We start from the raw sequence: 17,633 nt of genomic DNA on the forward strand, positions 1-17,633 counted from the left end.
GAAAGTAAAAAAAAAAAGATGTATTAATTTATGTCCACTTAAATTAAAAGTAAACACTTGTAAGATATATAGAGATAAATTCAAGTGAATGCAAAATGGTCGAATTGAGATAAAAATACTTTTCACATGAATCTTTTTCATGGCAAATAATCCTTATATGACATATATCTATTTCTTTTGAAGAATATTCGCGAACTGTTAAAAAAAAGTAATATTGGCCTTTCATGCATTCAGCAAGAAAGCAGAAAGATCGAGGGTTCATTTCTATCATCGATAACGATATCCTTTGGCATCGTTTCTTTTCAGAAGGACGCGCGTTTGGAGAATAGACGAGGAAGAAAATATCAAATAAAGAAAAGAGAAATATTTTGCCACCTTCATGTCTCGCGGAGTATTGTATATATATATATATGTATGTATGTGTGTAGAGACGAGATTTCAGGTGCTAGACGATTTAGAATTTGTCCTGGAGAATGGGCGATATCCTTTCTCGTCTCGCCTCCTCGGTGTTACCGTAAACCATATCTATCGCGAATTCCGGTATTTTTCAGAAACTAACCTAGCCTCCTTGCTGAAATGGAATAGATCTATCTTCATGAAAGGTTGTGACTCAACCCGTAGATATATAAACGTCCATCCTATACAAATAAATAAACTATACATGAACACATGTACACAGGAAAAAAAAAGTCTGACTCCGTTTACACCTTAAATTCAGCCCATGTATTTCACATAAGTCTGTCCTTGTTTAATGGGGCTGACTCCGTTTACACCTTAAATTCAGCCTCGAAAACAGGCTAAAAGTAAAACTTTTTTTTTAGTGTGTACAAGTGCACACGAAGAAGATTGCGAAATAACTTTCAAAGTGAAATGTATTACTCTTCTGAGGATTATCCCTTATTTTGCTACTTTCAACTTCCTAAAGGGCATGTTCAAAATGTAAAATATAAACAATGATAATGTAAGCAAACCGTATGTTAAAATACGAAATTTTTGCCACAAGATTGAAGGAGTTCGACATATTGTGTTATGCCTATTAGGGTGTCCGTTATTTTCTTTTTGACCTAAAAACAATTCTAGAAACTAGAAAAAAATTTTACAATGCCGTTTAACCCTGCCTAAATAACAATACTTTTCCCATTTAATTAACATGGGATTTTTGCACTTTTTAGAAAATATTTTTTATTTCGTTTATAATACTCTTTGACTAACCAACAATGCTTGATTTTGCTTCTATTATGATTCCTTTAGATAGAAAAATTTTCATATTATCACAAAAAATGTATTGCACAAGTTTTAAAAAGGTCAATCTCATTTTTATTGATTTTTCTGATTATTTTGCTAAATCTACTTATTAATTAATTTTTATTCGGTATTTCATTGAAAGTTTCTTGTTTTATGCATCCAATTGGACAATAACAATAATTTCAATTCATAAACTATCCAAGAATCACACAGTAGACTAAATTCATTTCAAATCAGGCAGGTCGACTAACTTCATGTTATATAAAAAAAATTTTTTTGCTTGTCATTTTTTTTCTTTTGAGTATAATTTAATTTTCTTTCATGGGTCTTGTAGATGGTCTTGTCCTCTTCACAATCCAGTTTAAAATTTGAAAAAATGAAAAAAAAGGGGATGATTTTCTGAAAATAAATAAGATTAATTTTCTCAAGAACACCACCTTTTTTGTTTTAAAATTTTTACTAAAAATTCTTAAAATAATTATTATGAACATTACTATGAATTTCAAGCGGGCTAAACCATTCTGGCAATCAGTAGAATTTTTTTTTTTTTAAAATTTATTTTTACAAATTTTCAAATTGTTAACGTTTACGTCAACATTGTTATAACGATTCATTTGTTTTTAAAAATGCAAGTTAACAATTTTAAAATTTGCAAAAATAAATATTTGAAAAAAATTCTCTTGATTGACAGAATGGTTTAGTCCGCTTGAAATTCATAGGAAATGTTCATAATAATTATTTTAAGAATTTGTAGTAAAAATTTTAAAACAAAAAAGGTGGTGTTTTTGAGAAAATTGATCTTATTTATTTTCAGAAAATCATCCCCTTTTTTTTCATTTTTTCAAATTTTAAACTGGATTGTGAAGAGGACAAGACCATCTACAAGACCCATGAAAGAAAATTAAATTATACTCAAAAGAAAAAAAATGACAAGCAAAACAATTTTTTTTCTATAACATGAAGTTAGTTGACATGCCTGATTTGAAATGGATTCAGTCTACTGTGTGATTCTTGGATAGTTTATGAATTGAAATTATTGTTATGGTCCAATTGGATGCATAAAACAAGAAACTTTCAATGAAATACCGAATAAAAATTAATTAATAAGTAGATTTAGCAAAATAATCAGAAAAATCAATAAAAATGAAATTGACCTTTTTAAAACTTGTGTAATAAATTTTTCGCGATAAAATGAAAATTTCTCTATCTAAAGGAATCATAATAGAAGCAAAATCAAGCATTGTTGGTTAGTCACAGTTTTTATTTAGATCAAACATTTTTTATCTTTTAGTACTAGTGAAAAAAGAGCTTCATGATTTTTTTCAAATTTTTTTACCCAGCCGTTTACGAATTTTTCAAAAATTCCTTCTTTTTAAAGGAATTGTTTTTCAATTGATATTAGGCAAAACTGAATCCTGTAAAATCAGTTTGTTGCACAATACAGAGGCTGAATGAGTAAGAATTTCGATAATTTAAAAAAATTCTGTAAAAATAGTATAAAAATCATTTACCTACGACGGGACAGGGCTTAAAATTTGCGTAAAGGGAAGTAGTTTTTTTGGTATTTTTTTTTTTTAAATCAAAGGATACAAACAGATTTAAAAATTAAATTTTAATCTTGAAATTTTTTAAAATGCAGTAAAAAATTTTTGAAAAATTTTTTTTATAAAATTTTTGAAAAGTTCATGAAAAAACAAACAATTTTCATATAAGAAAATTTAAAATTGATCCACATTTGTAGAAGTTATGAGCATTCAAAATAAAAAATTTTTTTCAAAACGTAAAATTTTGAAAAATTCGTATCTTGTAAACGGCTGGGTAAAATAATTTGAAAAAAATCATGAAGCTCTTTTTCAACTAGTACTAAAAGATAAAAAATGTTTGATCCAAATAAAAAAATGTGAATTTTGACGATAAGTTGGTTTGGCGTGGAATTTCTCATATATATATATATATATATATATATAAGAAAATAAAACTGAGCATTCAAAAAATAATGTACGAACCGACTACACAGTGGGTCAAAATGACAAAATTTGGTTCAAATTGTCTTTTAGACCGAAATTTTGAACCAAATTAAAAATATTTTTTTTCTTTAACGCATAACTAAAAAAGCCAATTTGCAATACAATATGGAGGCCGATTTTTTAAAAATTGATCGGAAATGTATGAAACTTGTTACTCAGGGGTTTTTGGGGTCGCTGATTACAAATCAGATGTCAGTTTTTAAAAATTCAAAATGACGGATCCAAAATGTCGGACGAATTTAAATAACATTGTTAGATTTTTGTAAAAATATTTTTCCGATTCTCTTGAAACTCTTCTTATACAAAATTTCATAAACTTTGCATAAACTAAATAAATTATAACTTATTTTCGATATCAACTTGAAAAACATCTCTGTAAAAAGTTTCACATGAATTCAACAACCCCAAACACCCCTAATTCAATCTTTCATGAAAATTCGTCTACCAGATTTTACACACATTTTCGACCATGTTAATAAAATTCTCCTCACTGTGAAGAAGATTAAAATAATTTTTTCTGTGAATAAAAAAACTGTTTATATACAGTTTATGAGTTTTTTTATTGAGACAAAAAAATTAAGAAAAAATATTTCATCGGCATCGTAAAAAAATTCTAGGGATGCGGATGGTTTATTTTCCGGATGCGTAAAATGTACTGATCTCTTAATATAGGCATGAGGTACGGCGTTAAATGTCTATAAAACCTGTCGGAAGACGAACTGAGCGACATGCAAACGAGTGCCGGGTTTTATACTAGGCCCATGAGCAGTGGGAGTACGGAACAAGTAGTGGGGTATTGCAAGTTTCATTAAGTTACGTTTTGTTGCCTATTATAATCTATGATCAATTTTTGAATATTAAAATAATAATTTTCTTGAAGCAAAGAACTTGGGTAATTCTTAGATCCAAGTTATATAAAAATTTAACTTTATATACAAAGAATTTAAAACGAATTTAGTCTTAGTCTTCATCCAAGACTTTGACTTGGACTTGGACTTGGACTTGGACTAAGACTTTGATTTATATTAATTATTAATTTGTTATTATTAATTCTATTATTATTGTTACTATTATTATTATTATCATTACTACCATTACTTATTATTATACATATTATTATTATTATCGTTACGGTGATGTGACAAATAAATAAATGTGAGAGGGAAATGAAACTCGAAACTGTTAGCTGGGAACCTTAAATTTAATAACTTCTTACATTTCTTGGCCCATTAGTGGAAGATTCTCGAAAGTTGTGAACTTTGAAGAGGAAAACGCAAAATTAATCAACAGGTTTTCTTGAAGGTGACAATAACTCTAACCCTCATTAAATAATAATCTTTATCTTTTGAAGTTTGATGAAAGTTTTGCGCATACAGTCAATACAGACTTTCAATAAATTCTCGTTTAAATATGATACTTGGTAAAGTTTATAACGTGCGACACAACTTCGACATTTGTGGATAACCGGGTGCACCATTTATCAGTTATAAAGTTTTGACTTTCAGTACCTTAGATGCTTCTCCAATATTGCAGAGAAATTCCTTAATAGTTGACAATTATTTATTATCATATTTCTCAAAGGCATTAATTTGTTTACTCTTTAAAATTTTAACAATTATATGAGAAAGAAATTTTATTCTTAACCCTTTGAAGCATACATTTTTCTAGTCAAGGTATTTAATAACCAAGTACACTTTAGGGAGTTTTCAGGGTCGCTGATTAAGAATCTAAAGTCGGATTTTTCATATTTTCAAAATTCAAAATGGCGGATTTAATATGGCGGACTTATTTTTTAAAATTGATCAAATTCACTTGAAACTTCTTACTCGGGGGCTTTTGGGGTCGCTGATTACGAATATGAAGTCAGATTTTTAAAATTCAAAATGGGGGATCCAATATGGCGGAAATTTTTTTTAATAATAATTGAAATCGCTTGAAACTTGTTATTAAGGGATTTTTGGGGTTGTTGATTAAGAATATGAAGTTAGATTTTCAAAATTCGAAATTTATTAATATATAAATATATATATATAATATAAAATACATAAATAAATAAAAATTTGCTATTAGGGATCAAAAGTGAAGGACTCATATGATTTCTACAATATATGACGAGCGGTTAAGACTCAATCATGCATACAATATGAAAACTGAAGCAAATGCGAAAGTGCAGTTCTTTATTATAAATTTTCAAGTACCATTTTCCGTAGCAAAATTCTTTTTTTTATAGCATTACATGCATGTCAAACAATATACAGGACAAAAAATGAATTGTCATATAAAAGCTTTTTTCTTTAAAGAATAATCATAGTAAAAAAAACTACATTACAGAGAAAATATCAAATGTCTCTCCAGGAGAAATGAATAAAATCTCGATTCCTAAATGAAAAATATTTCTCGATCTACATAGTAACTTGACGGATTGTTGTGTGCATTGAAAGCATATTCTTTTGATTATTTCTCCCTTTTTATTCTGTAATGAAATCATAAAGTCTTGAAAAGAAAGAAATTTTTCAAGCACTTGCTGCAAAAAAAAAAAATTCTACAATGTTTTCTACACTTGAACGCGGTACATTGGAAAAAATATGAGACGTGAAGACGCGAATGAAATTTAAGTTGAAAAATGTATTGCGTGGAATATAAAAAAATTTATGAATTATTTTACATATTTATGATCAGATTTTGAAAGCATCGAATTTACGTAAAAACTACAGTACATTATTCAAGTAAATATTTTTCAAAGAAGCTTTAAGTTAATCGACTTTTTTCTTCTACATTAATTTTTATTTTTAAATCTATTGATTTTTTTTCATAAAGAATTTTTCATTACTATAAAAATCAGATATTCGATTTTAAGAAAAAAAACTCTATTAAATTTTGATGTCTTGTTGAAATAATAAAATTTTGACATTTTTTTTTTAAATCTTTTTTTCCAGAGACACTTTTCTCTTATCATAGAAGTTTCTTTGACACGAAAAGTTTTTTTTTTATTCATAATTAACTACGTACATTCAAATCCCTTTTACAACTCTGCTTATTTAACTTTCACCTCTCATGTGAATAATGAGAACACTTTTAATAGTGACGAGATTATTTAGTGACGTGAATTCTATGCAGTAAAAGTCCATTTTTCTCAGAAAAACTGACATCATTTTTTTTTTAAATTGAAAAGAAATGTAACCGTACATCTGTATGTAGAAATGAAAAAAAAATTGCGTATAAACTGTTTTAAAACTAAATTTTTTTTATCTATAATCCTTCATGTAAAAAATACATAAAAGAAATTAAAATTTAATATAAAATAATTACAATTAACACTTATAAATTCTTTTTTCTTTTCATTTTTTTCAATCCGGAGCAATTAAAAATTACATTTTTTAAAAAAAAATAAAACGTCAGACGTTTTAACTTTTTTTTTCTGCACCGACGACGTAATTGCCTTCTATTGGATAGTGACTCTAACTCACTGTCAGTAGAACTGTAGGATGGTTAACTTCCGAAATTTTTTTTTTTTTTTTTTTTTTTTTTTTTTTTTTTTTTTTGTCAACGCATTTTACGACGTTGTCAGGTACAATTTTCCCGAACAAGTCTTGCGACCAGACTACTCTGATAAAAGGAGAACAATTGAAAAGTTTGCGTTCATTCAATGCACTAAAGCAATTGATCTCAGAATTTGAAAAAAGTATTAACCGATAAATTTCAAAATTCAGTGCTTAATTTCGTAACTCTTGTTAACGCTGACTTTTTGAAAGTAACAAAAAATTTCACCAACCACTATAGTTAAGGGTTTTTTAGGTCGCTTGATTACGAATCGTTTGGGAGTTTTGTAAAATTTCCAAAATTCAAAATGGTGGATGATTATTTTTTAAATTATTCAGATTTTCATGAAATTCGTTACTCGGGGGTTTTTGGGGTTGCTCATTACGAATCCAATGTAAGTTTTTTAAAATTAAAAATGGTGGATTCAATATGGCGGACGATGTTTTTTAATTGATAGGATTTACTTGAAACTCGTAAGTTTGGGAGTTTTTTGAGTCGCTAATTACAAATCCGGATGTCAGTTTTGACGGTTTGCCGATGGCTGTTCATGAACCCACGGCCAATTTTATTTTGTAATTTGCCTACCTACTTGTTTTTTAATGTCAGATTTTAAAAATTAAAAATATTCGATCTAATATGGTGACCAATAATAATTTTTTAAATTATACTGATTTGATTGAAACTCGATTCAGTGACTCCAAATAACTTGGTAATAGACATTTTTAAATCAATATGAAATATACATGTGGAAACATCACATTTAATAATTTAAAGTAAAAAATTTAATAAAAGAAAACAGTTTCCATGAAAAATTGTTGGTTATTGTGTTTTCCTGGATGTATCGGATTCCCGCCAATATCGGATATTTTTCTCTGTCTCTTCAAATCCGATATATTTGCGGTTTACAGTAATATAAAAATACATTTTTGAATTTTTTTGGAAAAACTCACAAATTTTATTCAAATTAAGATTTTTTAATTCCGTATGCGGCTAATATTTCTGATCAGATTGTAATTTTATAATCGTTCTGTAGACGCAACATTTAGTATTAAGTTTATAGTAGAAAAGAGTGTAAAGATTGTGTAAACAAACAAAGAAATAAATAATAATATTTCTTTCATGTATTATGTAAAATTTGACTTTTCAACCAATTCAAGAGAGGAAAGTAATGGAAAAATTGTGAACTAGGCCACAAGTCGAAGGTGCTTGATACATTGCTTGATTCAGAATTGGCTCGTACTTGCAAGTCGTTCAGAATAAATCACAAACGATGAATATTAATATACAACCAACCGATAAGCATGAAGTTTTACAAAATTTATAGTTAATGCATGGATACTTTCTATTTTTTACTCGACAAACATATTAAATATTTTTTTTATTCAATATAAACACTCATTTTTTAATATAGTTGTCTAATAATAATTGCTTTTTGTTAAAACCGTTTTCATTAATTCTTTCATCATCTTTAGAACTGTGCGGTTTTTGAATAGCCGGTTTTCGGTTTTTCAAAAAAACCGGTTCTTAAGTTGGTTTTTGGGTTTAAAACTAAAACTGGTATTTTTACAAAAAAACCGGTATTTTAAAAAAATTCGTTATTTTTTTAAACCCGTGTTTTTAATACCGACATTTAAAAAAAAGGTTTTCTAAATACCAATTTATTCAAAAAGAAAACTGGTTCAAAAAAATTTGGTTTATTATAAAAATCAGGTTGTTTTTTTGTATTTCCCGAAAAAACGGTTTATATAGAAAAGAAAACCGGGTTTTCAAGTAAACTCGGTTTAAACAATAAAACAGGTTTTAAAAAAAAAAGTGGTTCTAAAATAAAAACATTAAATCGGGAATTCATAACCGCAAACCAAATTCCGGAAATACCGAAAAAAAACGATATTGCGTTTTTTTATTTATTTAAATAAATGTCACATTCTTAAAATTATAACCCAGCCATTATACAGTTTGTGCAAAATTTCAATTAATTTCATTAATTATTCTTGAAAAATTTGACGAAAAAATTCAATTGCATGAAATATTATGCTGAAAGGGAAATATGAAATTAAAGTAGTGGATTTTCCGGGTCGAGTATCTTTTAAGATGCAAATATGAGCCAAGTAAAGGTTAATGTTGAACCATTTGGCAAGGTTGCATATCCATTAAGAAATTGGAACGTGACAAGGAATAACCATTATAGAGGTGCTAATTTGATTGAATGAATTTCATTCGAATAGTTCATGCTTATCTTGAAATTCATTACTACAAGTAATTTTGACTTTTTTCACAATTCTTAATGATGCCAAGTCTAGTCGTTTATATAATTTTCTTAAACTACAAAACTAATACGGATTCTAAACAATTAAAAACATATATTCAAAGTTAATTATAAGTGGATATCAAATAGACGCGCATAAAAAAACCCCCACAGGTTGTATTGAAACTTAAATACAACTTCTCAGTAGAAATGGTATTAAAACATGTCTTGAATTAATAGGATCAGTCTAAAAAGTATATATTTTTAGCGAAATTAGAAAAATTGCTCTAGAATACTTCTATTAATCGAGAAATATGAGTTCTTTATGACACGAGCTTTTATATCGTTTTCCTTTTAGCGAGGGGAAAATACAAAAGGTAGTTGCGAATGGAAATGGTCGTTTCGAGAAAACACGCTATTTTTTTTTTTTTTTATTAATTTTCGAGGCACGTTTTGAAACGAAGAGCGTATATGACACATTGTGACCTATAAAAAAAATTATTGGTGCACAAACTTTACACGTGAAGAGAATAAGCGTGCAGGGAATTGCACCCGAGAGTTGAGAGTGTAAGAGCATTTTAGCGTTGAAACACTAGAAGCAGCCTCAGGCATGTTTCACCATTCACGGCCGGAAAATCTGAGATTGCTCTATGCGATGGGACAAATTCAGATTCAACTTTGTTCGTAAACGTTCGTGCGCGATATTTCCTTACAGAATTATTATATGAACGATATTTTGAGGGTTTATGACTTGGAATTTATATAGATAGATGGAAAATCATTTTTTTTTCTCATATTGAAAATCGCTGATACGTTCAAAATTTTGGATTTGATAAGGAACTTTTTGAATTATATTATAATAAAATATTTTTCACATCTGATAGAATTTTATTTTATATATCTTCAATTTTTTTATATATAGTAATTAATTATTATGTTTACACTTGAAGATTTAATAAACTAATATAATATATTTAACATTACAATATAAATATTCCTTAAAAATAATAAAAATTTTCATAAACTACTGCAGCACTTTCTTTTAATAATTATACTCGCTGTTTTGATTCTAACCGCGCATATACCAAATACCAACAGGTCACTGATACTTGATTGATTATAATTACGTTATGATTATTAAATCATAAAATAATTATAATTATACATATATATTTTATTTAAAATTCATAAAAATATTCACTTATTTATAATTAATCAGTTTAAAATGACAAATTATTAATGTCGGTGTGGAAATTGAACCTGGTGCCAAACAGAAGAATCGCTTTAAATTATAGTTTTGAATACATATTTTGGGTGACGAGAAGAATTAAAATTAGTTTTTACAAAAATAAGAAAAATAAGAAGTTTTACTTTCTCGCATATTTTCACGTTCACAATGATTAATAAACAAAACAATTTTAACTGATAAATCAATCAATTTAAATTTATAATTACAATTTTAGCCAATAATTGCATATTATGTTAAAATGGAATGTTATAAGATTATGGAAAATGTAATTTTTTATTACATGTGACAAAATTATGCGTGATGATTAGTGAATTTATTTTTTGGATTTAATAAAACACATGAATAATATTTATTTTATTTATCGAATAACCCAGAAGCTAACCTGGTATAAGCAATTTATGTCTAATATTATATACAGTGAAATAAACTAAAGTTTCATCATCTTAATCTATATAAATATTTATCATAATTAAATTTACTCACAACTCAATATACGCATTAAAAATTATATGTGTATAAATTGTCTATAAAAACTTAAGTAATAAACTTATCATTGTACAGCTGAACGAATAAAAGTTCAAGAAGATATTGAATATTATGTGTTTACCCTTTCTAATAACTGATATTGCTCTAATATATAAAACTTCACTGCCTCTCTTCTACTAGAAATTTAATTTGTCGCAATTCTTATCCCCAGAAATGTGTCCCATTCATATAATATTAATTTATATTATTATTAAATTATTATTACATATTTATTTGTTACTTTATTTAATGTTCTTTATCATTACTGTTCCTTAAGAGCATGTGATTGTTAGACCTCCAATGCTAATTTTTCGTCTAAAATACAATTAGGAAAGACACTGATATGTAAAAGTTTAAAACTTTTTTAAATTGATTATTATAAAACACTTTAAAATTGGTAAAAAAGTAAGGCTTTCAATGACTGGCTAAACTGATAATTTTAAAGTATTTTATAATAATTTTTAAATAACAATTTCGAAATTTTAAGAAAATACACAAAGATTTAACAATCGTCAAATTTGAAAAAATGAAAGCGTTTTTGACAATTTTTTAAACTCTGACGTATTTTGCAAAAATTACAGACAAAATTTAAAATTTATATAGGTGTCATCCTTCAAGTATCATCATTAATTTAAAACCAAAAATAGTAAAATTATTGATACGACATAAAAGTATTGTCATAAGAAAATATTAGTGTACCACTTCAAAAATTTTAATCCATAACATATCTCAATTGACAAAACGAAAAAAGATTTTTTTCAAGTTTATTTGATTAAGAACACAAAAATTGTTATTACTCTAAAATATTTTCATTGTGTCGAAGAAAATTATGTTATGGAAATAACTTACAAACAAGCAAAATATTAACATTCACAGAAAAAAGTGAGTGTTATTTTAACACTGAATTCGGTGTTAAAAGTGTCTGCATCAAACTTAAGCTCGGAAGTGTTATTTTAACACTGAAAATAAGGTAAATTTTCTATTATAGAAAATTTATCCTCACTAAAATTACCCTACCAAAATTTACCCGCATCAAAAACAACACTCGCTTTTCTCTGTGTTATTTTATTATCCTTACAACATAATATAATTTTCCTGTGCCCTACAGGCCATACAATCATATAGAATTAATGAAAAACCAGATTAAATTTGCTACATAAAGATGAAGCATTTAGATTTCTTTTACTGTCAATGTAATATTAAGTTTATAATTACAATTCTAATACATTGCAGAAAATAATTATTATCAAAAAAATATAAACTAAACCTTTAAGATTTAAATTATTTCTTGTCATCTCAATCAGATGAAATCAGTGAGCCAAGACCTACAGAATTATAAACATAAAGAAGCTGATCAACAAAGAAATCAAACAGTGGATTGTAACTTAAATCAATCTTATAGTTTTGATTAAAAGTACTAATTCGATCTATATCGTCGCGAATAAATAATAAATGTTTGTTAGCAATATTCAATAAACCATTTTCTGAAAAAGAAAAACAGTTCGAATAACTTCCTTCATCAGCATCATAATCATTTATTCTTTCATCATTTATTAATATATGTCCTTGTTCAACATGTGATAGACATAAGAAATCATTTATTTCAAAATTATAGTTAACATTTAAAACATCATCTTCTGAAATACCTAAAAATTTATATTCAAAAATTTCTGTTTCATTTCTTAGCAATTTCACAGAAAAATAAAGTTTATCTTCGAAATTATAATGAATATTTTTGGAATATTGTGAGAGAGATATCATTCTATTATCGTAATTTGTAAATATTCGAAGAAACATTTTATCATTTTCACCTGTAGCTTTGATGGTGCATTTTTTAAGAAATATCGTATCGTCATTGTCCTTTATATCTAATAATCCTTTTTTTGTAAGAACTAAAGTGATATCATTGAATGTTTCGTTATAAATATACTCTAAGCTTCTGTCATTGATGTATAAACGATACGGTTCTGCATGAAAAATATGCAATAAATCATCTTCCTTAAAATCGTGTATAACATTTAAAGTATTATTATCATCGGAAATACCCATAAATTTATGATTAAAAATAGTCTCCCCATTTCTGGTTAATTTTACAGAAAAGTAAACTTCATTTTTAAACACAGAATGAATGTTTTTAGTAAGTTGTGAAATAGAAATCGTCTTATCTTGATAATTTATAAATATTTTAAAACACATCTCGTCGTCATATCCTAAAGCTTCAACAACGTAATAAACGAGAGGTAGAAACACTTCATTTTTACTTATTTCTTTAACATGAACACGGATCTTCGAACTTTCAGAAATTACACGATATATTACCTCACTCATGTACAATTTATCACCTTTCTTTGCTGCAATATAAATCGAATAGACATTTGCCAGAATCTTTAAATCAAACATTTCATTGTTAATTACATGACATTCATTATTTAAATAAAGACACTCTCCATTTAGATTGAAAGGATGAATTGAAAATTGAACCGAAATGTTCTCTTTTTCTACTTTAGGTAGCAATATTAAGGAAGAAAATGGTCTAAAATCACGCTCTTGACTCATTCTCTGTATATCGCCAGATGATTTATTAAAATCTATGGCGGGCATTATGGAATTTCCGCTTAAAGCACGCAATTCTAAATCTGGATAAACTAAGGGGAATGTATAATTTTTAAAGTCAACAACTTTCTTTAAATAGGGTAATATATTAATATTACGAAGATCGAGAAACGTTTCAACTAGTGTAGGAATAATGTTAGCCAAATTACATGAAGTTGCTTTGTTTACTTGAAAATGACGATAAGCAAATTCCCGAAATAATCCGTCTGACCCATCGTATCCAAAGATACTTATAAAAAAGTGTAGTTTTTCCCTATAATTCCATAAGTGAATAGGCACACCATTTTGATAGTTTAGAGTAGCATTTGTCTCATCAGAATCTGGAAATGTCATCCAATATCCGTCTAGTTCTAATTTATGTTGATAAAAAGCTGCAAAAATATTGTTCCATACTTCAGCCACGTATCCAAATCCAAGAAAATATTCTTCAACGTCATAGTAATGTCCAAATTCGTGTAATAAAATCCACCTTGTGTTTTCAGGAGGTTGTAACCATGGTAAAACACTTGTATAAGCTACACGTTCAGTGCCTAAAGATGCAGCTGATGTACAGTCCTTTCTTACATAATTGCAGGACTCATCTTTATTTCTACACCCAATTGATGATTTTTTTGTAAAAGAAAGTTGTTCATCACTTGAAAAAAGTGAATCATGACAAAATGTCCTAGTTAAAAAAAGAACAGTACGTTCTTCTGTGTATTTACCATATTCTGAACCAGGCGAATGTATAATTCTTTTAGAACCAACTAGGGAATCGTAATATTGTATTACATTTGCTTGATTTTGTAGTCCAATGTAGAGACTCAAATTTGCTTCTCTAATTTCTTTAATTTCACCTGATGTCAGTAACATTTGTGTATAATAGTTTTCAACAAATCCATAAATTTTTACGATGTCAAAAAATTTGTTCTCCGCATCTTTTGATGTCGAAAGTCTGTATTTATTTGTATCAAAAGTTGGCAGTCTTATCCAATTACTTGTTCGAATTTCTACCTCAACAGGAACTTGATAGGAATCCGTAATCATAGGAACACAATTAAAATTGGCTTCTATAATAACAGAAAATTTTGTTTTTCCCTTGAAATTAATTTCATTTATTGAGTGTTCTGGTGTTTGAGTATAACAGAAAAACCTAAAATATTTAATTTCTTCTGAACTAGTTACAGTTACATTGAGTATTGTTTTCTGTTTCACTATTATTCCAAAGTGAGTTTTATGATGGTATTGAAAGTAATAGGTTAATTTATTGCAACTCGATGCAAAACTGTTTACAACAACGGGACTCGCACTCGCTATAATTGCCTGAAAATATAAAATTTTTTTAAATCGTTTAAGATTGGTTATAATATTATAAAGTTGACATTACACTGAATTAATAGATAAACTTTTTCATTCATCTTATATAACCATAATTTTAAGTTTTAAATATTATAAACAGAAACCTAAAGTATTGAGAATAACTTTCTGATAATGTGCAATCTAACGTAAATTAGTGAAAATTTCAGTGATTTCAATACAGTGGACGACTTTTCTTTGATGAATAAGTGGAATCTCACTGAGAGGTTTCTGGTTTTTACTGATGTATTAATGAAAACTCTTTCACTTAATTGAAAGTCAAATTTTTACTTATTGATATTTAGTGTGTGTAAAGGTAAAACTATATTTGACGCGCCGCAAAGAATGGAACTTAAGTAGCAAAATTTTGTTTATTACATTTCTACCTTGAATAAAGGATTCTTTTTTAATTTTGTGAAATGAAAAATAATTTTTATTGAATATTTTGAATTTAACGAAGCTTAAACATAATTAACTTTAAATACGAATTAACACACTTCTTAGGTCCCTTTCTTGGCTGCACGTTACATATTTTTATAACATTTATCACATTAATAAGTTTTAATTTCCAAATTTTTAAAATCTTAATAAAAATTTAATTAAACAAATTAAGATTAAGGTTAAAAGAAACTTTTTACCTAAATTACATATTAATAAAAATAGGAATTAGTATTTTTGTTCATTTAATTCTCTATATGTGACGCTCCACGAGAAAAGGGACCTTATTTACTCTTGTCATAAGGTCCCTTTTCTCGTGGAGCGTCACATATGAGGCTACTACTACTAAATTACCAAATTTTTCAATTTAAGAAAATTTACTATAATTTATTGATTGAAATATAGTAAAAGTTGCAAGAAATGCGCAGAAATTCCAAACAATTCAGGTTTTCTTTGACAATGGTAAAAGTTAATTTATATATTTTTCATTGTAGTCATTAAAATTATTTAAAAGGCGTGATGCCAAATAAACAAAAACATACTTGTGTACAACAATTTGTTAATGAAATAATGTAATAATAATTTGTTCATTATGTTTTCAAAATTGTATATAAAAAATTCTAAATTGAAATAGAATGTTAAAAAATTTTAGATTTTCAAATATGGTATAATAATTTCATACATACGTTTGTATTCCACCTTACATTACTGGCGTTTGAAACAAAGAAAAGCGCCATAAAAATGTTTAATTTTACAGCCCAAGCCATTTTAGAAAGATTGTTCTTAACATCAAAAAGAATAAAATTGATTTGTTTCTTCTTTCGCATTCACTTACATATAAAGAGTCATAAATTGTGAAGAAATTTTACTTTCTCGCATATTTTCACGTTCACAATGATTAATAAACAAAACAATTTGAACTGATAAATCAATCAATTTAAATGTATAATTACAATTTTAGCCAATAATTGCATATTATGTTAAAATGGAATGTTATAAAATTATGGAAAATGTAATTTTTTATTACATGTGACAAAATTATGCGTGATGATTAGTGAATTTATTTTTTGGATTTAATAAAACACATGAATAATATTTATTTTATTTATCGAATAACCCAGAAGCTAACCTGGTATGAGCAATTTATGTCTAATATTATATACAGTGAAATAAACTAATGTTTCATCATCTTAATGTATACATATGTTTATCATAACCAAATTTACTCACAATTATTACTTATTAACTATAATAACTTATTGTATGTTTATCTTTTCTAATAATAATTTTATTTAAATTTTCATTCTACAAATAAAAATAGAATATCGAGAATTAATATTGAACATTAATATTCTGGAAATAATATTTTGTGAAATGTAAATAACTGTGAATGACATCATTTAATTAATTATTATAAATTTTGATGAAATTTCATTTTCATATAGTATTTAGGGTTTCGTGGCCAAGGGCCGAAATGAATAAAGCAGAATTGAACTATTAAAAAAAACGCAATCAAAATTTATAATATAATATTCTGAACCTTAGTAATCTTATCATGGAAGTGTTTTAAAACCACATGGTTAGTTAGTTTTCAGGGTGAGTGCATCAATTACTGCGTTTTTGTGAAAAGAGTTATAACTTACTATTTATTTATTTATTTTTTTTTTTGCTCGGTTGAAAAAGATCAATTTAGTCTCTTCAAAACTTGTAAAATAACCGATAAATATATCAGAAACAAAAAAATTCTCTCTTTGAAAATGGTGGTTAGAGGATTTATTTATTATACACCGATGAGAGTAAAAATGTTATTATCGACAAAACAAAATTAAAAATTTATGTGAAAAAGTATATTTCAATTTTGATAAAGGGACAAGAAATATTGTTTTCTTTTTATTTGAAAATATCACTACGAAATAAAAATAGTGGTTGATATTTGCATTTTTATCGAACACACATTGGATTACAGGTTATTTCATTGCAATTCGGAAATAGCGAGAGATAGAAGGATTTTTTTAACATTAACTTAGGTTAGGTACGGATTCCCTAGTTTTATTACATTTTTATTCTTTCTGTAGGATTTACTACTAACTTCAGTAGAATGCGGTTTGGATCTTGTCCAACCTGGAGGCATTCTTAGACACTCAAAATAAATTAGTTTAAAGAAATAGTCGGAAATAAATGTAGATTTATGTAGCTATTTCTTTCCTTAACTCTTAGTACCTACTCTGATACTATTAAAGAAAATTTCTATAAATTCCTAAATTTGCTAATTAGAATCATTTCTTCACTATAACCACCAAATTATTTACTGTAATTGTCAGTATTTATGGGAAATCTTTATTAATTGTAAACAATCACAATTGTTCTCGAGACAACTATTGTTTGATATAACCATCCTGAAATTTATCAAATAATA

The 17,633-nt window shown here is 26.9% G+C and overlaps 2 protein-coding genes across 6 annotated transcripts in view; both read right to left on the bottom strand.

Annotated features, from left to right (window-relative positions):
• LOC122509101 (protein-tyrosine sulfotransferase) overlaps nt 1-17,633 on the bottom strand; it is a 363,218-nt gene that overhangs the window by 98,243 nt on the left and 247,342 nt on the right. The window lies entirely within an intron of this gene.
• LOC122509096 lies at nt 11,849-16,059 on the bottom strand. Its single transcript, XM_043622864.1, has 2 exons — nt 15,904-16,059; nt 11,849-14,746 (listed from the first exon to the last, which is right to left on the bottom strand). The coding sequence occupies exons 1-2, from the start codon at nt 16,042-16,044 to the stop codon at nt 12,128-12,130; spliced, it is 2,760 nt and encodes a 919-aa protein (XP_043478799.1). The 5' UTR covers nt 16,045-16,059; the 3' UTR covers nt 11,849-12,127.

This window comes from Leptopilina heterotoma, unplaced genomic scaffold (genome assembly GCF_015476425.1).
Source record: "Leptopilina heterotoma isolate Lh14 unplaced genomic scaffold, ASM1547642v1 Lhet_6, whole genome shotgun sequence".
NCBI lineage: Eukaryota > Metazoa > Arthropoda > Insecta > Hymenoptera > Figitidae > Leptopilina > Leptopilina heterotoma.

Excerpts from the sequence above, each read along its gene's own strand:
- LOC122509096 (XM_043622864.1), bottom strand. The coding sequence starts at position 16,044 with ATGCGAAAGAAGAAACAAATCAATTTTATTCTTTTTGATGTTAAGAAC. Across the intron at positions 14,747-15,903 it reads ATGTAAGGTGGAATACAAAC|GCAATTATAGCGAGTGCGAG; the intron begins GTATGTATGAAA and ends TTATATTTTCAG.